The sequence below is a fragment of the Syngnathus scovelli genome, chromosome 4 (genome assembly GCF_024217435.2).
Source record: "Syngnathus scovelli strain Florida chromosome 4, RoL_Ssco_1.2, whole genome shotgun sequence".
NCBI classification, from domain to species: domain Eukaryota; kingdom Metazoa; phylum Chordata; class Actinopteri; order Syngnathiformes; family Syngnathidae; genus Syngnathus; species Syngnathus scovelli.
This window is the reverse complement of record NC_090850.1, coordinates 9784844-9809349: the sequence shown is the minus strand read 5'-3', so window position 1 is coordinate 9809349 and position 24506 is coordinate 9784844. Positions and strand designations below refer to the sequence as shown.

General features: G+C 44.3%; 1 protein-coding gene across 14 annotated transcripts; it reads right to left on the bottom strand.

The window, feature by feature from the left end:
• Positions 1 to 461: 461 nt before the first annotated feature.
• Positions 462 to 24131, bottom strand: tle3b (TLE family member 3, transcriptional corepressor b). Of its 14 annotated transcripts, none has more exons than XM_049717709.2 (22): positions 23668 to 24131; positions 23025 to 23212; positions 22667 to 22767; positions 22395 to 22458; positions 21387 to 21431; positions 16111 to 16173; positions 15377 to 15481; positions 13916 to 13954; positions 11319 to 11513; positions 10824 to 10883; positions 8671 to 8793; positions 8087 to 8137; positions 7550 to 7711; positions 6602 to 6737; positions 6041 to 6219; positions 5408 to 5484; positions 4776 to 5025; positions 3839 to 4086; positions 3622 to 3769; positions 3381 to 3531; positions 2011 to 2087; positions 462 to 1790 (listed from the first exon to the last, which is right to left on the bottom strand). In XM_049717709.2, exons 2-22 carry the CDS (start codon positions 23046 to 23048, stop codon positions 1683 to 1685), a joined length of 2406 nt encoding a protein of 801 aa, XP_049573666.1. In that variant the 5' UTR covers positions 23049 to 23212; positions 23668 to 24131; the 3' UTR covers positions 462 to 1682. The 14 variants fall into 14 exon arrangements, with proteins under 14 accessions (XP_049573666.1, XP_049573667.1, XP_049573669.1 ...); XM_049717710.2 differs by having other exon boundaries at positions 11319 to 11510; XM_049717712.2 differs by having other exon boundaries at positions 15407 to 15481; positions 23668 to 24130.
• Between the last annotated feature and the right edge of the window lie 375 nt (positions 24132 to 24506).

The following is a 24506-nucleotide window of genomic DNA, read 5'->3' as shown; positions in this document are numbered from 1 at the left end:
TATGAAGGCAATTTCACAAGTGCCTATTAAACATTTTGCATTAATCAGTACGCAAGAAGTGACTCAACACTTGATAGTGTTGTCAAATCTTAAAATTGCAATCTCCAGATACCCAGCAGACAAATTATGCATGTCTCTTAATCATTGTGAGCAGATTAAAGATAACTTCAATCTGTTACTTTGATTTAGGTGCTCAAATGCGATGACAAAGCATATTTGCTACTTTCTCAGCATTCATAACATGCAATTCAGAAGACAGTGATTACAAACTGCTGCTTTTATGTTGATCTTAGAAATTGGAGGTTCAATTTGTTAGGATAATGTTGTTTTTTTCTTTAAACTGTGGTCCTAACACTCCTTAATCGTGACATGAGTACAGTGGCATGCAAAGCGCCATTGCTACCCGGCACGAATGGACCCAACTGATGCCCCTTCAGTATCTATCAGAGAGAACAAGACAATTTCTACAAAAAGGTTTATTGATCTATTAACAACTATACATTTCTTCCCAGTGCTGACAGCATTTGCTACATACTTTGGTGTGATACAGTGGGAAGTGCAATCCTCCCCACAACACCTCCCCTATTGTTTTCTGTAGGAAAGACTGACATTGGGAGCACAGTGTAAAAAAACCAGTCCAATTCAGTGCTCATGTCAACATGAGCAACTTGATTCAGTCGTGCGTATTTTTTTTGTCTCCCACGGCTTCATCAAGAACAGGCACTGATCATTTCCTAAAGGACTGAAAGGTGGAGTCAACGACATCGATGACGCCTACCTGCCTTCCAGTCATGAGCGACCAAACACATTCAATGAATAAAATGCTAAAATGAAAAAACAGAGGAGGCAGATTGACTCCAATGGCTTGGGATGGACTTTTTAACAGTAGCCTCAAGTTAAGAAATCGATGGTGCAATTCTACAACCCTTGTTATGTAAAGTTAGCTAAAAGCACATTGTCGTTAAGTTCATGGCTCCTGCAGTGCTTCCGCTGCCAACTGAGGTCCAAGGGTTTCGCTAAACATTAAACTCACTCAATCTCTTCTTTTCGATCAGTCTCACTGGGTCCCACTGTGGCACAAAAGAATCACGCAATGCAGATCAGACCACATTATCTCGCAAGAGCACTGAGCTGAAAGGCCATTTAGATGTTCCACAACGTTCTAGTTTACAATGTCCCGTTTCACTGCATCTCGCTGTAAAGGTCAGCCCGAAGAATGTGCTTCAAGGAAACAACAAAAGTGAGTTACAGTTCAAAAGTTCTAATCTATGATTTGCGCTCACATTTTCAGTAAGACGGTGAGGGCCAAAACTTATCACAAGTACACCCAGGACATGAAAATATATATATATATTTTATAATATATATAAAAGGTAATTTTATTTAATCCAATATGTACACTTTTCACAAGACATCTATGGACCATGGTTCTCAGGGCTGAAGCACTGCTTCATTGGGTTAGGCTCAAATACTCCAAAAAAAAGAAAATACAAAAGACAATAAGACACAAAAATGTGAACCGCCCCTCTCCCCCGACAAAAGGCTGCACATAAAAATCAGCTTCCCTGTGGCAGATGTATTCAGGGGTGGATAAAAGTCTTGTGTTCCACTTTGCAGATAGATGGCAGAGTCAGGGCGAAGAGTAGTCTCAGTAGAAGTGCTAAAGCAGAGTGAGAGTGTCTCTAGTAGATGACCTCATAGACTGTGGCTTTCTTGTCACCAGAACCCGTCACAATGTATTTGTCATCTGCCGAGATGTCACAGCTTAGGACCGAAGACGACTCCTTGGACTGTGCAAATAAAACAAGGTCATGTTTAGCACTTCTATTGCATACAGGCCTACACTCGTAACATAGATTTGATGGTTACGTTTACAAATCCTAAATCTAGACCAAGGAGAAAAAAAAAAAAAAGCAGGATCTCAACTTAGTCCAGACAACATCTATGTTGGAGAATTGCCGTTATGTAGCATGTTCTGCTTGTTCAATGTGCATTGTCTGATGTTAATACCTGGAATATGCTGGCACCATAGGGAGTCCTCCATGCATTCAGCAGATTGTCCTTCCCCGTGCTTACAAACCATTTACCTGCAAACACAGAATAATTGCCTTCAGAAAATGATCTGGAATCTGGTCTGAGCATTTGGTGACATTTATGTCCTGACGCCGTAACTGTAGCCAGGAGGCAAATGCATAATGACTGAATTTGTCCATCAATGGCCATAAAAGCTAATTGGGGAAAATAGCACAACATAAACGATCTGAAAAAAATCTCATAATGGCGTCCCGCTCTATTTCCGCTCAGATAATTATTTAAATCAGCTTCTGACTAATTACCCAAATGACTAGTCGGCTAATGGTGTAATTAATGGCGGCAAGAGCCCGGAAGAAGCACCATTTGAGTGAACCGGCTCTGGAGTGGCTGAAATACGACAGAGTGCCGTAGGAGGGATTAAGCCGCTATCTCACTCAGCTGCAAGTGTTTGTACACATGCCGAATGGTGTTGTTTTTCATCAGGGTTCCTTAAAGGTTGCAAACAGCTTCAAAAGGTTGCAAGCACTTTTTCTTACAAAGCTGTTTGTGACTATTAAAACTGTCTTTAGGACCGTTCGTGACTTTGAACAAACCCTGACCAAAACAATAAATAAATAAACTCGACAATCGGCGACATGGGCGAACGCGTGCCAACATTCAACAACCCACTTGGAGTAGTTTACTGTGCAGGATTGTTTCCTGACTTTGTTTGTTCCAAAGTAATGTTATTTTACCTTATATAACGTGTACAACAGAGAGTCACTCTGACATAGAAGTGCATTCTTTTCCTCAGGTTAAAGTTAATATTTATAACGATTGTCTAAATTACACTTGGCCATGAAAAACAAATATCCAAGCAACTCGAACTCAAATAACGGCAAAGTTGTAATACTGAGGTGAGTAGACACACAGTATGCGCATTACCTGTGCTACTTAAGACAGGATTCTCAAACTGCCTGGGCTGCATCAAGAATTCCACAAGGAAAAAAATACAACTAGCACAGTCAATAACTCATTAACAGTTCAGAACATTAAGGGTTCTTCAGAATGTGAACAGGATTTGTGACCCGGTTGTCTCCCTCATCTAGCAGATACTTTGCTTACTACTCAACATGTCGAGCTGAGTAATGATGTGTGATTTCTTGAGAACTCCAACTTTCTCTGTGTATTCAAGACTTCTCAGAGTGCTCCCGTGCTCAGCAGCAACAACAACAAAACCGTTTGTCTTCAGTTTTTCTTATAATTGGCTGTTCTCATTGCAATCTTTCCCTTCAAGACAGTCTTCAAAACGGCATGACTAAGTCCGGTGAAATCTCTCATGTGTACATATGCTTTAAATTTCTTACCACAGTAGGCAAACTTGAGTGAGAGGACACAACTTTCGTGCAGATGTAGCTGGTACTTGTCAGGCTTAGTGTGGTGCAACACCTCCACATTGCTGCTCTCCATGCCCACAGCCAGCCATTCTCCAGTGGGACAGTAGCCTAAGGAGAAGATCTGCAACGAGGACCAACCAAAGAACTGACTATGACACTTGCAGGAATCAAAATATTCACTCTTGGCAGCCTGAATGTGCCTGTTCTTCACCTGTGAGGTAAAGTCATGCTGCTGGAGCTGCCGCCCTTCTCTCAAATCCCAAGAGCGGACTGTGTTGTCCAGGCCTCCGGTCCAGAGTTTGGTTCCATCATGCGAAATGTCGATACAGCTGGCTCCATCCGTGTGGCCCTGGAACTGCCTGGAACAAGACAGGAGGAGGCTCCATGAATCCGCTTGTACATTTCTATTACCATGTCAGTGTACTTACCTGACAAGAGTCTGATTATGGAGGTCCCACACGGCGATGTTGCCATCCGAGCAGCAGGAGAAGCAGACCTTTGCATCGGGGCTTATGGCCAGCGCGTAGCAGGCTGGGGCGGAGGAAGTAAGCTCCGCCTTAATTCGTGGTGTCTGCGATGCCAAGTCCCAGATGGTCAGTGTGCTGGCCTCGCCGCCCACAATTAGGGTGCGGCCATCAGGCAACAGCTTGCACGAGCGGATGTAATTGTCCCTGTTCTGAAGCACAAACAAGAGGTGAGCATTGTCCGGATAAATGGGGAACATCTTGATACTTTTTTCCCAGCTACACTAAGAAAAAGACCTCCAATTGCAAGTATGTAGGGTAACAACGATCAGGACGGAGTTCAACACTTCAATGGACGAGAGCAGTTTTGGAAAAACCTTTTTGTCTCTCGTGATAAAGTGAAGACAAAGGTGTCAGCTTTAACAAGAGTTATAGGGAAGCAGTCAGGGCAAGAGTCAGGAGCGTGGATGCTCTCAACCGAATTAAAACAGCACCTTGACGGCTTTATAAGAGCCAATTGCACTCCCAATGCACCTTGAGGATGTTTGCAGCCATGTAAAGGGGATGAAGCCGCAGTATCAAAATGCGAAATGGAAGGCAATTGGAAGGGAGCAACGAGCTCGGTAATGGCAGACAAGGTCAGCCAATCAGAACATCTTTACTCAGCAGGATTTTTTTCCCCCCTCCGCACCAAAGGATTATTTCAGCATAGCGCGGCACCGCCAAATTACTCACATTTCACTCCCACAGGGATGTGGGGTTAAGCTACAGTGGGGATGGGGAACCGGACTCAAGCAATGAGCCGTTATAGCGAGAGTATATAAATATATCCCGGCTGCTTGGAGGCCTATAAAAAAGGCATTGTGCCATGACTGTGTAAGAAACAATGACAACTAATTACCAGACAGTCAAGTTGGGACACAGGGCTCTTGCTGCCTGGCTGGCTGATGTCCCAGATCTTGACGCAGCCCTTGCCGCCTGTGTAGACGTGACGAGTGGGGTTGCTGATGGTGACAGCGCACACGACTTCCCCGTGGCTCAGTGTGTTGATCTGACGAGCGTGCCGCGGGATGCCCGGGCCTATCAGTGCGTCTGGGGGGAAGGGCACAGGCTGCATCTGACCGTCTGCACTCACGTGAAAAGAATACGCCCTGCAAAAAAAAGCCAGAAGGGGCGAGGAGAGGAGATCAACTTGAGAAATGTATGTCTCTTGTCAGAGTAGCTTTGTCATTTTGACACAGGGGGTGAAACATAGAGCACTAACAGAAAGAATTCATAACAAGCTGATATGCTATGCTATTATCAAACCAATGATCTGTACGAAATTTAGCCAAGTTCAACTGGGAGAGTGAACTCCACCGAGAATGCGTCATCACACCGAAAATGGGTCAGAAATACAAAAAGTGAGCGTTATAGCCTAACTTTGCCACAAATTGAATCGGTGGTAACCGATATTTATTTTACATCTCAAACTCTTTAGCTCAGTCAGATGATGTATGCACTGCAAGCAACACGAGAGCTTCAAATACTCACGGTTTTCCTCCTGAAATGGAAGGGAGGCTGGTTGGCAGGCCTGGAGCTCTCATGTGGGGATGCGGGTCAAATCCTGCCTGCATAAACAAGTTGTGTAAAGCATATAAACCAAATGATAACCTGCTGATATAAGTTGGACTATTAAAAGACTCAAATGGGAAATTACGCCTTCTTTCATCTATTGAAAGCACACGGAGGCCCCATACAATCGTTTGAAGGCAAATTCCCTGAAAACCAGAGTTTCGACTCAACTGCGAACAGAGAAGCTTTACACAAGATAACACAACATCCCACTTGGTAATACTAATGAAAACCTGGGAGATTTTCAAACATGAGATTCATTTTAGGGAAGCGCCTTTTTCAAGCCTTTAGAATGCTAACGACTGAACATCAAAGTAATGGGATCTTGGCAGTCTTTGTTCTTTTTCATTACGTACACAAAGCAATAGCCAGGGGAGCAGCGATATTCGCAGAATTATGGAAATATAGACTGAATACTTAACTTTCCACGAGTCATTTTGCATACACATTGCACAAGCTGAGATGATTAATTCACGTCAACGCTAGTGCCACAATGATGAGGCTGAAGTATGCAAAATGTGGGAAACTCAAGATTGACGAAAAGATATTTACAATGGGTGAGCGTCCATAAGCAGCTGCGGCGGCTGCCGCGGCACTCATCTGAGGTGAAATCAGACCAGGATAGACCCCCGGGCTGGTGAGGGATCCGTTCATCTCGTGATGACCCATCATGGCAAAGGGGGTGGCGTAGGAACCCGCAATGGAAAGGGGTGTGCGAAGGGCAGGGGCAGCTACAGAGGACAAACATCATGTTAGGGGACTACAAAAACTAAGTGCGGGTTTAATAAATAGTTCCACTTAGATCTGAGCTGGATTTAAGTTGTTTGTTGCTATTTGTTTGAATAAGCTTGCATTGTTTTAATTCGAAAACAACCGTACAGTGTTGTATAGTACTGAAACATTTACATTTGTGCTGACAAGATTTATCCCAAAATATTTGAAACAAATATCTTATTTCAGAAGGGAGTATGAAAGTGGTTGCCCAAGAAGTAGCTCTCAGTTTCAAAAAAAGTTGGTGACCCCGACGATAGAACATAAAGTCAGGTTCATTATTTCCATTCAGGTATCCAAAATAAGTTTGCAGCAGGTCTGGGGCATGAGTATGCTTAATACCTAACGCCTCCATGCCAGGCGGTTTACCCATAGTCAGAGGCCTCAGCCCTGGAGTGGTGCTTGTTCCTGGTGTGGGTGCCTCATTTCTGGGTGTGGGCGTGTTGGACTTCAGGCTCGGTGTAGATGACTTGTCATTCTAAAACAACAAACATCTTTTACTTGTTTGGTGCGTTTATTTTGTCCGGAAAATGTTCAGTGTACCCGCCGAATGAAACCAGCCAGTTACATAAAAAAAATAAAATAAAAATAAAATTAAAAAAAGGAGCTAAAAATAGTCCCAGGAAATCCAGAGTGACAATCTGAGCGGATAGCTCAGGGTAAACCAATCCCACACTGGCACTTCATTACAGTTATGGTTTGAGTGGGAGTCAAAGCATAAACCTTTGCTAAGAGGTCAAGCTCATTAAACATAGCCAGACAAGCGAGATGATGGCCCCAACACTTTGTCATAATGAAGCTCTTTCTTCCATCCGCAATCAAGAGAAAAGAGCTGGGCTTCTCAGCCTGGTCAAACACATTAAGGAGGGATGGAGAGAAGGAAGCTGAGTGTCTAGCAAAGGGCTGCGGAGTGTCATTCTTTACTGGAACGGTTAATGTCAAACCAGGCGAGGTTACGACATTAGCGAAAAGGGAAACGATGGAAGGAGAAAATAACAAGGAAAATGGAGCATGTCTCAGACTTACGTATTTATAGTCTCAGTAAAGAAGGAATGGCCACTTATTGGCTAAGCCAGAAATGCGATTGAAAGGAGGTTTGCTTTCCACTGAGCATCGACCCACTGCCCCCTCAAGCCACTCATTGTAGCCTCCTGCTAAGCCTTCTCAATACTACTCCTTCAAAACTACCCATTCCATTGTACAAATACGTTTTAGTCCGTCACTTCAAGCCTGTTAGGAGAGCATCTTTTTACTTCATCCAGTCTTTATTTATTTCGAAATGTCACTCACCGTCATATGGGTGTGGTCCTTTGCTTTGGTGGACGGCGTGCTTCCTGAGGACGCCACCGAAGCAGGGCTGTTAGGGGCGGCGTCTTTCTTCAGAACCCGTGATTTATCCAGCCCGTTCTCCGGAGGAGAGTGAGCGGGGCTCCCACGCGGGGTGGTCGGATCCTACGGAGGGAACGAAACGAGACAGACGAGGAGAGAGACTGAGCAAACAGACCGGAGGAAAGTGACTGGCATGTACACGTAGGTCAAACAAACTGGGGCCTCATGTGCAAACACAGATAATATATAGTATACTCATGTGTGCTCTAACGCTCTCATACACAAACACTTCTCATTCACCTGCCGCTCCCTTTTATCCTGGTCTTATTTTACGCATGGGCGCCAAAAGAATGATAACAACGAAATACAATCAACACGAGGACAGACATTTTGGCAACAGTGTGGGTGGGAGGCATTGATTCCTTCACAGACAGTTGTCGTTAGCAATGCTAACACTGTGGAATGCGGCCGGGCAGCATTGTGCCGACGCCGTCTTACCTCGTTAGAAACGTCCACCACCAAGTCATCGCTCTTGTCTCCATCGCTATCCTGAAACGAAGGCATGCCGGAGGCAGAATACGCTAAGTAAATAACCTCTCAAAATCATAGGACAATATTAACCTAAATAGACAAGTTTGCGTTTTAGTCTGATCAGCAGACTGGTTCATTTAATCCACCTGAAAATTCACATCAAAAAGTTTTGCTTTATTTATAATTACATTTTCAAAAATGACGTTTCTCATGCATTATCTGAAAGAAAAAAACAAACAAACAATGAGCGAGATGGAAATCGCTGCTCACTGTCTGGATTAGTCTAGCAATGAATTAGTAGATGACAAAATAGTACCACACACTTGTGGGTTGAGGATATATATATATATTTTTTTCCATTCTGCTAAAGCCTAATTAGTACTTGTACCAAGACATTGAGGACAACAAAATGCTTTCAATTTTGAACTCATCCAATTTTTATGATAGTTTCATGGCCGTGTGTCCTTTTACTTTTCTCCATTATTGGTGCACTTTACTTCTGCCATTGGGCCCTGTGGAGGAGCTTTTTCATTTGAAGCAAAAAGACTCACATATCTGTTCATGTTGTCCTTGTCGTCCACTTTACGTTTCTTAGGGTCAAGTCCATAATCTGAGGAGCCGCGGTGCTTTTCACTTGCTGCCCGCAGGCTGTCTGATGGCGACACAGAATTATTCTGCCAACAAATACAAAGATGTGTCAGTGTAAATTAAATGCTCCAAAAGATGGAAGATCTTTCATTATTTACATCAAAGAAATATTGGAGGGTAAAAAAAAACACTGACGGAAGCTAGTTCAGCCTGGAGTCTGTCATCTTCCTCTATCATGGCACTGATTGTAAGCAAGTAAACACATAAATTGACCGTTTAGTCAAGAAAAGCGCCAGATGCAAGGGACCAAGAAACCACTGCTTCGTCAACTTCTAGCCAACACTGGAGACATGACTCTGGCTTCTATTCTTCAAAGCTGTGGCAATGTTGAATAAAAGCAAGTGCACAGTGGCTCTGGATAGATTTGTCATTCAAGGGTAAAGAAAGATTGGCGGGATGGCCCATGGAAATACCCATCATTATTCTTGAACCATAACAAACACACATCCACACTTAATCCTCTTAAACACATTCAGAAACATGCCTGAAGCAATTTAGTCATTTAAATCAAACAAGGAAATGAGCAAAGGTGCTTTATTATACACTGAAATAATTGTAGCTTAGCAACATGCACACGCTTGCAAATAAGAAGTAAAGACATTTACTGCAGGAACATCTAAATGTTGGCAGTATGACACTATCATTTACTATCAACAACTGACAGCAAAGTTGATCGAAAATCAACTCCTGGCTAAAAAGGTGCCACTAAATTAATGTGACAACACAAAGAGGGTATGGGGAAAATAGGTCGAGGAAAGGAAAGAGTCAAATGAAAATAACTTATAAGCAGAGCTGTGTGGCAGGCAATGAGCTTCTGCCCACATAGTGGGAATGCCCTCATGAACTGGCACTTTCCAAGTAACTGCAAAAGGGATCTTTGTAGTCGGGCCTCCGGTGCTGCGGTCAAACACGCTGACAGGCAACAACATTGGGTGAGGAGAGAGAACTCTGAGGGCAGCCCACACCGAAACACGCGCCTTCATCGGAAAAGAGGAATGAGCAGAAAAAGCGGTCGGGGAAAGAAGTCAGACGAAGGCTAAGTGATGACTTAGAAAAGGAAGGGAAGTTGCCTCTCCTGGCTCTTAATGATACACGCAGCCAATAACACCACAAGCCCTTTGGAAAATGCTTTGGCACAGGCCAGCACATAAAGAGTCAGACTTCCTTCATCCAGCTAAGCACGATTCAATCATTTCCAATTTCCTACATCTTGCTCAATATATGAAAATTTGTGCAGTAAGTGCTCATTAGAGGCACGGGGAAAGCGACGCATTGATTGATGGAATACAGCTCGTCTTTGTATGCAAGCCGGTGGGTGACCTTTAAAGGGCTGCGCTTGCACTCAGTAACCGTCGACTTTCCACCTTGTCTGGTGTTGGATTACCTTGAAGCCCGAGTGGAAAGAGGTGTGGCGAGATCAGGTGTGCCGGCACTGGTGGGCGCTTGTCATGACACAAGGCGGAGGCATAGTTTGGCTTCCCTTCAGACATGAGTGGGCCCATTCACAAAGGCCAGTCAATGGGAACGTAATCTGTCCCATCCCATCCAACGAAGCATTACGCTCCAGTTATCGGAACGCTACGAGGCACTCCAATAAACGGGGACTTTAACATGAGAGGGCAGAGTGATAAAATGGCGCGAGTGGGGTGACTGGTGAACATTGTTCAAGAGGAGTACACCCAAAAAAAAAATGAAAGCACACAAAGAGTATTGGAATAAAAGCTGTTGAAAGGGAGTCAGTTATTGGCCAGCCAACTGTTTGAGAATAGAAGGACAGTCCAAGTTGAGATGAAATTAAAGGAGCTAGAGCTGCCTACTAATCCGCGCTGTCCGATCAGAGTCATTTTCCTCCAGGATTAGATGGCTTTAGACTTTATTTGGTTAGACTTCAATATTTGACTTCAGTCAGCGAATAACTTCGTGCTAGTGCACTCGTATACGCAAAATGTGTGTTCTTACATGGAGAACATGGATTTCGGAGGATCTTGAGTCTCCGTTAGGCACACCTAATCACCAGCAAAGACAGGTACAAAAAAAGAGTGGGGAGTAAACGTACCGTGCTCGACTCCCGTTCTTTCAGAGGAATAGCCAGAGGCGAATGAAAAGATGAGGGGCCAGGAGAGAGAAAAGCAAAAAGCAAATTAGTATGGGTGTCACAGGTCTCTGTGCTTTCATCAGACAAAAGTAATACATTATTCAGATCAAAGATTAATCTCATTGCTGATGTGATCAACTGCATAATTCATTTTAATACCCGTGTCTGATAAGGTATCATTAGAACCATTTTATAGGCTATATTTAATACCTTCATTACTGATTAATAAATGTTTGTTAATGCTCAATAGGCCAGTGACAAATTGGTATTTTAAAATGTCTCCAGTTCAGGGTTGTGAATGCAAATTGCACTACGGTCAATTAACTGCACCGTAACCCGTAAACCAATTAAACATGCTCCCCACCCGCCCCGTTTAATCTACTCAACCAATTTACATTTGAAACCTCCTCGTTCTGGCGAGCGAGTGAGCGAGTGAGTGAGAGTGTGCGCCTCACCTCTGTGCTCCAGGTCGTGATGGTTCTTCTCATCCTTGACAGGCAGGTGCGCCTGGCTTCCGAGCGCAAGCAGGCCAGAACCAGCACCCGTCACAGGGGGGATGCCGGGTGGCTGTAAACCCGAAGGGTGTGGGGGCAGTTGCACAGGTGGCCCGTGGGCTGCGTGGGAGAGGTGCTGGGCCTGTAGCTGCTGCTGCTGCAACAAATAGAGGGAGGCAGGAGGGAAGACAAGAGGACACGTGGGTTGGCTGGGAAGTGAGTCCTTGAATGGCTGCACTCTATCTATGCATGCTTACACCAACATTTATTTCCAGGCCAAACCATTTATGGATCATAATAGCAAGATGACGGTGATCGCCAACAAGCTGATCCAGCTCATTCACTGAAAGGAAAGCAATTCGCTTCACTATTGTGGGCAAATATAATGTGGCCTTTCCTTGCATATCATTTTTTCCACAATTCAACCCGTAAAGGAGAATGACAGCTGGTTCATGACATGCCCAGCTTGGCAGTTTTGTTCGCAACAAAATAACATCAACAACTAAAGCTATTAAGTAGTTATTACAGGAAGATTAGCTTTGACCCCATCTTCCACATTCCTGGGGTGAGTGGTCTAAGATGTTGGAGCGAAGTCAAGACTATGATGGAAAAGTGCAGTTCCTCCCCACCAATCTTATTAAACCTTTCCATTATGGACCTTGCCTTGTTGTCAAGGACACAGTGATGATGTATCAGAAGCATTTAAAGCAAAGACTTTTCCAAAGTCTTCAGATGTCCAGATTGGAGTGCTCTAAATCAAGTCACAATGAATCAATGCTTTTAATGGAGAGGTATGTTTAAACACTTTGGTCAGCACAGTCATTAAAAAACAATGAGAGCAGAATCAGCTTAACTAAAACCCTTTGGAGCACAGTCATACGCATGCGGACCCACAACCCCCAAGAGGCCTCAGATGTCTGTCTCTATGTAAAAGGCAGTCGGGGTAAAGTGAGTCGACAGTCACTTTAGTCACAGAGTCGAGTTAATCAGCCACTCAGGCAAAAGGGAACCAAGTGCAAGCTACAAGGTTAAATAACACTAAGCGCATCCATCAACAGCTCACAAAAATCATGACTGCTATTCTTATCGTAGATGGGATCCCCATGACCTCATCCATACATGCAATGCAGGAAATAGACTAGCATTGGAGTTATTTCACAGAGGCTTATTAAAAAGATGGAACTTATAGTTGGTTATATATTAGTTGGTTCTCTGGAGTGTTAATTTCACTATAAAAAATTAGACAAATATTTTTGTCAACACACATTTTTCATCGCACGAAAACTAGACGGGAGTGAGACCTTCATTAATAAACAACGATTGGGACGAAATTAGTATGCATTTCTTGTGGATTAATGAAGACGAGACAAAAATGTTCCCACAATAACATTAAACTAACTGTAAACTAATGCTGGCTAACCAAACTAACTGTATGAACATGAACCTGTTTATTCTCCCAACTAACACTAGATAAAAATGCTGACACTTTTTCTTGGTTAAACCTAAATGAACAAAATGTTGTTTTCTTGAAGTAAAAACAAAAACAAAGCGACTAAAATGCTCGACATAGTTGAGTAAAACCTGACTCGATAAAGTCAGGATGAGGTTGCAAAAAAACAATAAGCACACTTGACATTGGACTAAAACAGAGTATTTTTTAAAAAAAAAAAGCCTGATAAAATGACCACTAGTTCTGTTTTTCAAACTAAACATGGGAGCATTTTGTAAATGAAGGCAACTGAGAGACAGCATTGCTTATTGCTAAATGTGCACATCGTTTCCTACAGAGGTGACAAAATGTAAACAAAAGAGACAAAAGTGTGGTGAGACAGAATCAGCCGCTAACAAGAGGGTGGAAGAGTGAGCATGGGATTGGGGCATGGGCATCCCTATTCAGTGCGCCTAATTAGGAAAAGTGCGCAGGGATCGTTATCAAGAAGCCTCATTAGTAAAATGTGGTTGGGCAGACGAGTGAGGAAAAGGGCGAGAAAGGGAATGGGGGGGAGCGGGGGAGGGAGGAAGTGAAATAAATTGCTTCCAATTCAATATTCATGGCTAAAGAGCTGGTTCCCTTTCACTCTTATCTTTTTTCATTATGCGTAAACGCCATTGCAGCCCAGGCAACTTCCACAGGAAACAGGCAATTAAAGTTAACTAGGCGAAACCGACTCCCCGCAGAACACAACAGGCGTCAGGCGGAGCGAGCAGCGTCAACACCAGCACCAGCACAAAGCAGCTGGCACACAAGCTTAACAAGTGGGACAATGATCATTGATCAGCACATTAGCTACCTAAAAACACACCTGGCTGATTACACAAATTAATCAGCAGCAAAATGTCTACGCGGCTCTCGCTGCTTTTTACTCCCAAGTAATCATCTCGTCGCCTGCAAACCTGCGATACCCGCCCAACACGGACGACTGACGAGACGCCAACACACACACACGCACACACACAAATCAAGCATCATCCTCAACATCTTCCTGTGAAAAGCGATGCATGTTATTTTGCGGGCAAGCTGGATTAAACAGATACGTAGTGCTTTGAATCATTTCTGACCATGAAGGTTGGATAGATACAGTGAGGCGGCTGCTGCTTCTGAAGGACAAAAGGGGACAGGAGGAACAGATTCAGACAAATGAGGAGAAACATCATGTATAGAATGTAGCATTGCCAACTTAAGTACACCTCTGTGAACCGAGACGCAACGTCGCCTAGCATGATTTGAATGCTAACGTATAGTTTCAGGATGGATAATTAAGACAACGATAAGTGACGTCCTCATGCACACAGTTGGTGCTGGTCACTGCAATGAAAAATATCCAGCTATGCTTTGAACATGGTGAGAACACAAAAATGTCTCTCGTTTGATTAGATTTTGGTGAGCCAGTTTTGGAATGTCAAGTCGGCAGGGAGATTGATTACCTGCCACGTCTGCTAGCAAATAATAAAGCTTTTCTTTCCTCTGCCTGCGTTCTGTCTGTTCCTGCCCATCTGTAATTAAAGAAAGGTCATTCCCGTTGCTGACAGACTGACCTCTTTCAAGGGGAAATAGGAAGTAATTATCTCTAAAACTGGGGGCTGTGCTCAGGGCTCATTTTGTTTAATCGAATTTCACTATCCACCTCTCATTAGACTTGACCCCCTGCCACTGGGACAAGCTAACCACTGACTAACCTCTGCTACAGAAAGGGACTAATCAAAAGGGTCACTCTAACATCTGGGTCCAAGATGGCTATTAGGAAGCGTCTTGAGCTTAAATAAAAGCAGATGGAGGACCAAATAAGTAAAAGGTTTCGTTGGCTGGAGAGCAATGTTGCCTTGTAACTATTAAAAGGCCAATTACTGGTTTTTAAAGTGCAATTAGATTGCTGCCCTGAATCAAAAAGAGGAAAATACAAAGTTTAAGTGAGGCCTCAAACACGGTCAAAGCAAGCAAAACTTTTGGCTCATAAATAGCATTAGCTCTGATCTCACTCGTCGTAAAAAAGACCATTAGCTTACTGGGGAGGCGAGGCAAGTCTGTCCGCTGGAACCTTAAAGCTAATTGAGGAGCAGCCATGACAAACAATATCAAATCAGTGCTGGATGATAGTAAATCTGATGTAATGTATGTTGATTCAGCCGTGGAGGGAATATGCGAGATATTTTGTAAACATTGTAAATCATAGTAAACATCATAACAATCAACATGCTACCACACTGAAATCAGAGACAAGTCTGCAATTGTAAAGAGGAAGTTGTGATTTGTATTCAGTCTGAATGTCTACTGCCTGGTTAGATGATAAAACCAAATTTAAACTAACAAAGCCATTTTTGTCTTCCCCAATCTGTTGCCCTTTCCCCATTTGTCTTAAGCGTACGCTGAAAGCAAAAGTTGGGCCAATTGAAAGCTTCATGCGGCACGCTTGAATATCAACAGTACTATTTGTCTTGGTTAAGGGTGCCAACACTCCTCTCCACATGCGGGCTTGTCTTTGTTCTCAGGTGGAATAAAGAAAGAAGAGTGGGTATACACACGGTGAGAGGCAGATTGGGAAGTCCACGTACCCCGATGATAGCATTCAGCTCAGTCATTGTCACCTGTTTAGCTCGCTCAACAGCTTGAGCAACCTGCTGTTGGTGCTGCAAGAAACACACCAGGAAGAAAAAGCATTATTTATTATGCATTGGAAACAAAATGAGGCCTACAATTATCCAATACATGTTAAGGTTTTGAGTTTCAAGCTTGGTTGTTCCCAATTACCGTATTTTCCGGATTATGAGGGGCAACTAAAAACCTAAAATTTTCTCAAAAGCCGACAGTGCACCTTATAGTCTGCTGCGCCTTATATATGGACCAAATTCCTAAATTTAAACTGGCGCGAAGCATTGTGTCATGAAATCAATCATAAGTGGCCCGCTGAAGACTATGAATCATGAATCAAAAAGACTATGGATCATTATTTTGTGATTATAAAGTAATTTGTTGTGTCTGAAGTTGAAAAAAAAAAGATAAAATGGAGAATGATTTGATTTGGATTAAAAATCTGACATGATGCATTAATGGTACGCCTTATATAAGGACAAAGTTTTAAAATGGGCCATTCATTGAAGGTGCGCCTTATAGTCCGGAAAATACGGTATCAAGGTGTGGTAACAATAACAGTCAAAGTTGTAGGGACCCTCTGAGGTAGGACATCCCAATTGCATCGTGTTTGACTTTGGAGGTTCCACTGTTCTTGTGAAAATGAGTCGCTTGGCGCTGCACCTACCTCTTGTGACAAGAACGGCATTATCTGAGCCAGGATTGCATTGAGGCGTTTGGCAATTTCAGTCTACAAGAGAAAGGAGACAAAAATCTTACTTGGGCAGTCTATGTGTTTACAGAATAGATTTGAACGAAGCAGTCAAACAGACAATACAACAAAACGTGGCATTCATTTTGTACAAATTTCTTCAAGGTTCAGTTGGATCAAGGATGGCCTTAACTAAATTGGAGAGAAAGAAATGTACGTCACACTCTCGACTGCCACCATTAGACTCAGCCCTTATATAATTAGGAGGCTGAAATATGCTAATGCCATCTGGCTGGAACGAAACTAATGAGGCCCATACTTCATAATTACTGCCCATAGAGAGCTTGGGGCAGGCTGAAGCAGTCATCTTAAATCTCGGACGCTATCTATCACAGGCACATTTGGTATCGACCAGATTATTAGCTGAGAGAGGAAGGCCATCATAAGGCACATAGAGTACTTTTCAGTGTTGTATTTGGATGAATGGAGGTTGCGCTGCCTGCCCATGGCACTTAGATGTCCCAACATATTCCTTAAAAGCTAATGTACCTTTTAAACCTTTTTAAATCTGTACTATGCAGAGAATGAAGAGGGGATGAAGACAAGCAGAAAAGCTTAAAGAGGGGTAGCCAAGATTGGTGACGTGAAATGCTTTGATTTGACGGCGAGCTGATGTGGTTTGACTAAAGCAGGGGATGTGAACTAATTGATTCTGAGAGATTCGCGGTGGAGGCCCAGCAGGTGTGTGTGTGTGTGCCGCATTCCACTCCTTTTCAACCTTAGACTTGTTTGACGGTCAAAGTGGATCGGAAGAGACAGCAGCTGCCATTGGCCTTTTCCCACAACCCTTTGTATCACTGTTCATTTTGCAGCAGAGGCGGTGGGTGGGGGTGGGGCGAGCAGGACGAAAAATAAGAGCATGGAATTACCTCGGTGTTCTGTCTGACCTGTCTCACAGTGTTGTCTCTCTTCATCTGGCCTCTTTCATCCTACCAACGCCTCCTCACGTCCCTCCTTGTTAGGGAGTCTCCACTACACCCTTCCTCCACTTGCTCACGTGACATTCCCCCCACCCCCATCCAACATCTGTTGCTGGGGCAACACTATCTGGCAGAAATGATCATTATGTAAATGAGACCGGGGTCCTGACCAGAACAGCCCGTAAAATCATATTAGGTGCCGCGCAGAGGAAGGTCATTAAATTGAATTTTCAGCCTGTCGATGTGATCGGCACAGGAAATTAATGAGGGATAACTGGGGAGCGAGCGGCTAAGTGAGGAGGGGCCTGACAAAAAAGGACGACAAAAGAGGCAACTCATTAACAGTCATCATTAGCGGGGGGGTGGATGCAATGACACACAGTAGGATTAGAGTGTTTCACCATCACGCCACTTGTCTGGAAACGGCTACAAGGGGAGCAAAAAGGAGTGAAGAGAAAACAGCGGCGTGCCGATACGCTCGGCTATTAAAGCCACAACAAACCAAAGCGACAATGAAGCCACTCATAAAGAACATCCATTTGTTCACAGTAAACAGCCCCGACAAAGACACTACACGGAGCCATCCCAGAATCTATTGGCCATGTCGTCAAATGCACCGGCAGATCTGGTGCGCCAGGTGTTTGTCATAGCGGCTTTTTCAAAACCACTACTCTCATAGGAAAAGGAATCCCAGATCCAAACATCCATTTGAGCGTGGAGCCAACTTCCCTCGTGACCACATTTGCCTCCCAATCTTGGCAACACTGCAACAAATTTGTCAAAAATATGAAGAGTTCGCAGCGCTAAATGGAACTCAAGTCAACAATTAGACAACACGAAACCTTTCAAATGGACTCGCTAAGTGGCCACTTGCTTACTTCTATAGCTACTTTGACGAAGAAAACAAACAGCTTGTAGGCCTACATGACTGACTGACAGGTGCCTATATTCTTCTCACTGCCACTTAAAAGCGACGACTTATCGCTGGGCTTTTAGCGGCGGGGATAGGCACTGGAAACCGTTTATTGTCACTTGAAATCGTTGAAAACAGAAGCCTTGGAGGGTGACGGGGGCTTTTCGCTGCAGCTCCACAATTACAGGTACTCAGGGTTGTTTAGCAGCAACACAGCATGGAGAGTTCCCTCGCTCGCTCTCTCGCTCTCCCTCCACCGTGTCCCTCTGTCAATGGTGCGTTGAAAGCCATTTGGCTGTTTGTCGCGGCAGGCATTAGTCCCCAAGTGGAGAGCAGAGATGAGAATTCAATTGCAGAGGAAAATAAGTGGCATGTGATGTGGGAAGTTGTTTGGGAATAGTGTTCTCAGCTAGAGCACGGGAAGAACCACTAAGTGTAGAGGTGTCTTGTTCATTAAAAACGCTTTTTGCATGCGTGTCATTTAATTGTGAGCGCATACGTGCAAAACTCAAATGAAGAGCTTATATATTTTTGTCCAACATTTTTTGTGGTGCCACTGGCTGGAATCATCAAATACAGTAAGCCAATGTTGTTCTAATGCTCTCTCTGTCCTGAGCCTTTCATAGACTCGGACAAAGCGTCGCTTCCTCTCTACTCCAACAATCATGATGATCCAGTGGTTGGGAGTACAAAAGCCCAAAGGCACACCCTCCAACCTGACCACTCCCCTTTGCAAGGCTACCAAAATAAAGCACAGACCCCCAGTAACCTCATCAACCTCCCTTGAGAGGCAGTGTGTGTGTTCACCGACTTAGTTTGTTTTGGCTTAGAGACAGGTCGGCCATCATCACCTTGGCAAACAATTCCAGGAATCTGCTATAAATTATTCATTTGCACAAGCTTGCTTTCTGCTGCTCTTCGCTCTTCCTCACACTCTCTTTTTTCTCCATTTAGGAAGCCAATATGCCTCTTGATGGAACGCTTCCAAAACTGAGTCGGGACATGATATGTACACAGAACAAAAGCACAGACTCTTCCAGCAAATGTGTTTTCTCTCCATCTTCTTATGGAATTGACAAGTGACATCTAAATAGGTACTACAAGCGAAAACAACGGTAGTGGAAAGGGAGCGCGAGCGCTGCCGCAAAGTCGGCAGTCTAATGAGCTGCACTAATTAAAATCACTTATTGACAGCAAGCGAGGGTGATTACCTCCAGCGTGAAGTCTTTGCCATCATAGCAGACACTGTCAAAACAAATTAGCCCCTGGCAGCCACTGAGCTCTCCTCAGCTCTGCGGACGGACGTGTACTTTGGTCAACATATCGCCGGCATTACCATGTCAGCGATAAGAGTATTTATTTATATGCACAAGGGTGTGAGCTCCTTACTGCGCTTCTCAAATCTGCTTTGTTACTGATAACAACAAAGCCAGTTGATGTCTTTTTGTTCCACACTGCAATAAATCTTCCAGGGCGGCAAAGTAATATGGCTGCCTGCATCCACTAATCCAAGGCCAAGGGGCTGTCCATTTACCTCTCGCTGATGTCATCACAAACACTCGCTCATCAAGCTTGGGATAGATAAGGGGGGTGGCGGGAATCATGCATTATTCAGGGGGCTCCGTTGACACCGGCAGGCTTTATTGATAAAATAAAAGGACACACACACACACACACACACACACACACACACACACACACACACACACACACACACACACACACACACACACACACACGGGAGAGGAGCAGTCGATTAACTCATTTACCCTGAAGCGTCTCGCTCCTTTCCTGTCTCTTTGGCCACTTTAACCCTGTTGTTTTGTACACCGCCACCACCATGCAAAGGCAGCCACCCGCAGTGGCCGACCCGCAACAACACTCAAGATGGGAGGGAGCGGAACCTGCTCCCCCAAAACATACAGCGCATGACCACAAAAATGGCAATGGCTGATAAATGGTGTGGTAGGCTGCCGTTCCAGCTGGCTTTTCCACTGATGCCATTAACCTTCTAGATTCGTCTCCATAGCTCCCCTCTTGCTTCCTCCGACTATCATACATCATATTGAAGCGCTAACGACAGCAGGGCCATTGTTCACGTCACATCAATGGGGTGCCGGGGTTAGCCGGGAAAGCAATGAAAGGGTACAGGGAGGAAGTGGAAATGATGGCAGGAAACACAATGCAACAATGAGAGGGACTGGAAATGAATGAATATGAAATGACGCCTGATGAGACAACACAGTGATGAGGGCTTGAGAGTTAAAAGCCGATACGAACGGAGGAAATGCTGTTTAAATATCATCTGGCTAGATTTTTAATTTAGCATGAATTGCTATCAACAAAGTCTCCTCACTCATCATACCAAACCTTAACCCAGAGGTGAAACGATGAATCGACAATAAATCGATAACCAAATTAATACATTATGATTTTGATCATGAGCGTTAAGAAATTGTTTTTTTATTTAAAATTGTCCAAAACCCTTGAATTTTAGTTCAGCAGTTAATATTCTCCAATATCTGTCACCCTCCATGAAAGTAGAATAATGATATTGATGTTGAATAAAAACAAAACATTTGCATTTACATCATCATATTCATCGATTAAACGACAAAATAATCGACAAATTAAAATTATTCACATAAGCGCGAGTTACAGCCTTCCATGTAACCAAGGTGACATTCCTTATTCAAAGGAGACGGTTTTGGTTCAGATTCAAAGTCAAGCTCCAATCAAAAAACGGTGAAATGCCCAGTCAAGATGTATAACAGATAGATTTTATAAGCTGGTATGAATTGAAAAAAAATGACACAAACCAACCCTGAAGTCTGAAATGCGGGCACTATCTAAGGACTTTGACATATCGGATTCTCATCTCCTCTTTTGCGAAGCACGGCCATTGTACGGAAGTACTAATCACGTTCTCCTTTTCATCTTCAGCCGTAGCCTACAGCACCATGCCCGCCCGCCCGGTGCAGGATGGCAGCTAAACTAATGAGCTTTTTGTGCATCTGGAACAAGGCGAGGGAGCAAGATTACAACGCAGAGACGTGCACGGCGCCGTGCACATACACACAAGAGAGCATTCAGACGGGACGCTAAAACACATCCTCTCAGACAGTCTGCCAAATACTTCACTTTAATCTTATCAAACCATCCCCATCAGGCAGCGTGGCCTTCATGTTGTTGTTTAGCCTGTCAGCATTTTCACTACAGAAAGCCAGTGTGTGCCTCCTGAAGGCATTGCAAGATGAGGGTAGGAACTAAGGTCAGATGCGTGCGTGCACTCCACAAAGACCGGAGGGACAACAAGATTGTTTTGGCTAAACACAGACTGGGGGGATATGGCTACATACCTGTTTGTGCATCTCAATATTGAGCCCGTAGGACATCTCGTAGTACTGCAGGCCAAAGAGAAGACAAAGCATTAGGACGTGCTAATGCTAACCGCTGCGCGTGCGCCAACATCAAGACATACTACTAGAGGCTAAATTCTAAAACTGCACCATATTATCTTGCCTCATTAGAACAATGTGCATTCGGACTGACACAAGGGTTATTCACACCTGATGAACTTTTTTTTTTGCGTATTGCGGTCAAAACACATCAGTGGGATGTTTTTACTGCTTACTATACTTAACATAGTGTGAATTCAAAGTGTACTGACTTGTACATATAAAGAACAAAGCCCAAAGCCTGTAAATTACAATCAACGTGATTGCTTTGGTTGGAACTGGTTGAATTAAAAATACATTTATTTCAAATGGCCAATTGTCTAATGATAAACAGTGCTTGACATCAACCTTAACACGTGGATCTTGGTTGGATTGGGCTCTAAGTTGATTATTTAAAATATCTCTTAAAATAGACACATGACCTCTATTATCTCAGGGGCTGATGAAAAACACACCAAGTGCCCCTCATATCTCGGGACCCCCTGGGTGTCAGGAGTGTCACGTTGGGATAGTTAAGGGGGGGGGGGGGGGGGGGATACAAAAACCTCTTTGATTCGTGCTCAAAGCCTGCAGAGCGACCATTAACCCACCGCAGGTCACGCTTGGTGTGTTGGGAAGGGTCGCGTCGGGTCATAAACAGGACCCTGGGGGGAGGGGGTCGTCACACCCCACAATCAATAGACGGGCATTTGACCCCTGCTCGAGTTTCAACTGCTTCTCGCCCTGCCCCAGCTAATCCAATGAATACACAAACGTGGTGAGTCAACAACTCGGCAGCAGGCACAAGCGCTAACACGGCGTCTGCAAAACAACACGACTCGACACCACCTGTGACCGCTTACCTGGGGCTAAAGGGAGGATCGGGTGGACGCTCACTCAAACCGACATCTTGACAATAATTCTGCTTACCATGACATAGTGGCGCTGCATCTCCGTCTTTTCGTTGGCCAGTTTGTCGTATTCCACTTTGAGACTTGAGAGGGAAGGATAAATATTTGATTACATACTCCATTTGTGGCAATGGCAATCACCGTTTAGCTGGTGTTGTCTCATTCATAAATTAGCCATCTTTAATTAGCGGAGCTGTACTTAAAGCTATACGAAAAAAAGAAAACATTGCAAGCTTTCTCTACTTTCCAGCTGAAAGCCAGTGATGTTTACACAAGTAGGTTCACCGTTACCTGTGATACTGAGCCTGCAAGAACTGAAATTCGTCTTTGATTCTGTCACACGACTCTGCCACGGTGAATTTGAAGCCAGGCTGCCCTGGCTGGTGAGGTGCCTGTAAAACCAAAACAACACTTTGGTCAACGACCTCCAAGTTCCTCTTTACAGACTTGATCAAACAGAAGCAATGTGCACAAATGCTCAATACGCCGATGCAGGAATGCATCTGAATTAAAAAGGCATGTTGAAATAGCAAATGAGGCTCGAGTCTCGCCAATCCTCCTTGAGTAGTAGCAAGGTGTGTTGTAGCTCCACACTGAGGAGGCTACCTGAAAGGGCTTGTCAATTTCCAAATCAAACACAGCTACTTACCGGATGCCGGCCTTGTGGATACATATCTGTCCTTCACGCGAGGGAACCGGTTGTTTTCCTGTGTTTTTCTTCAAGTAACCCGAGTGCAGTAGCTCACCACCACCCCCTCCCAGGGTGGTGCGGGATGGCGGCGGACAAAGTACCGTTCGCGGCTGCGAGGCGCTCAGTCATCGAAGCTCTCACTTCTCCTACACAGACACACACGCACACACGCACACGCACACACACACACACACACACACACACACACACACACACACACACACACACACACACACACACACACACACACACACACACACACACACACACAGCAGTGTGGAAGTGGATCTCACCTTCTTTTTTCACATATCGTGGACTTAATTCCAGCTCTTAGAATAAGTCAGAAGTGAGAACAACGCTCCAGTGTATACACTGATAGTTTGGATCACACCCTTGGTGAAACACTTTGGGCTTGTTTTCTCGTATCTAACGAGTTGAGAGGCGTTCAGCGAACACGTACGCGCTCATGCACACGCGATCTCTCGCTCTCAGTGGGCTTATTCTAGTGGGCTATGCCTACACACAGGGAACAAAGTCAGTGCACGCGCACCGCCGCGCGCACGTTTTCTCTAGCGGATATGTAATGTCGCACGCTTTTTACCTTTGTCTCCAGTGACTCCCTCGCCTCCCCTCTTGCACAGGTTAAATGTTAATATCCACAAACAGGTCGTTGCATATCCTTCCTTCGCACAAGTCACTACAGAGAAGCAAGAAATATCCGCTCCCTTTTGCTTTACGTCGTTTTTCGCTCCTCCACAGTGCTGTTTCAGATCTCCCTGGTCCCGTCCTCCGTCTGTCCAGCTGGACTATGGAACCCCCTTCGATATTGTGGGAGAAGACACCTTCAAATAGAGGTTATATTAAATCCAGTAGTAGTCAAAGTAGCTTCCAAGGTGTCCCGTGGATGGTTGTCGGGTAATTGCACAGCTAGAATTTAAAAAAAAAATGTCCGTAGTTATGAAATAAAGCACAGGGTAGCATACACCCGCTTCCTCCGTCGCGCGTTGTACCACACACAGACTGAGTACTGACACGAGGACGCGACTGACGTGAGAGGACCACTCGCTAACCAATTGGGTACTTTAGCCAATCAAAACCAGCAAATCCCACGTGGGGTGAAGAAATCACCCGTTGTTCCGATTGGTCGGGTGACATGTGAGCTCACGAATTCGCCATTTTGGATCTGAAGTCAGACAGCTATCGGTGTGTCCGACAACTTGTTCAAAACAAAAATCATTTAAATATCAGTGCACTCTGGTCATTGATACACAAAAACAGCGAGAGACTGTGTGCAACAGTGCAAACATACTCAATAGGAGCACACATGATAATTTCCCCTCATGGCTATTCTGCTATTAAACATTACACGTAAATAACTTTAAATGCCCACGATGTGAAAAGTGCTTATTTCGCAGCAGCGTTTCCATTAACAGGCTCAAA

Excerpts from the sequence above, each read along its gene's own strand:
- tle3b (XM_049717709.2), bottom strand. The coding sequence starts at position 23,048 with ATGTATCCACAAGGCCGGCATCCG. Across the intron at positions 22,768-23,024 it reads ATCCACAAGGCCGGCATCCG|GCACCTCACCAGCCAGGGCA; the intron begins GTAAGTAGCTGT and ends TTGGTTTTACAG. Across the intron at positions 5,485-6,040 it reads CTTATGGACGCTCACCCATT|GCAGGATTTGACCCGCATCC; the intron begins GTAAATATCTTT and ends TTGTTTATGCAG.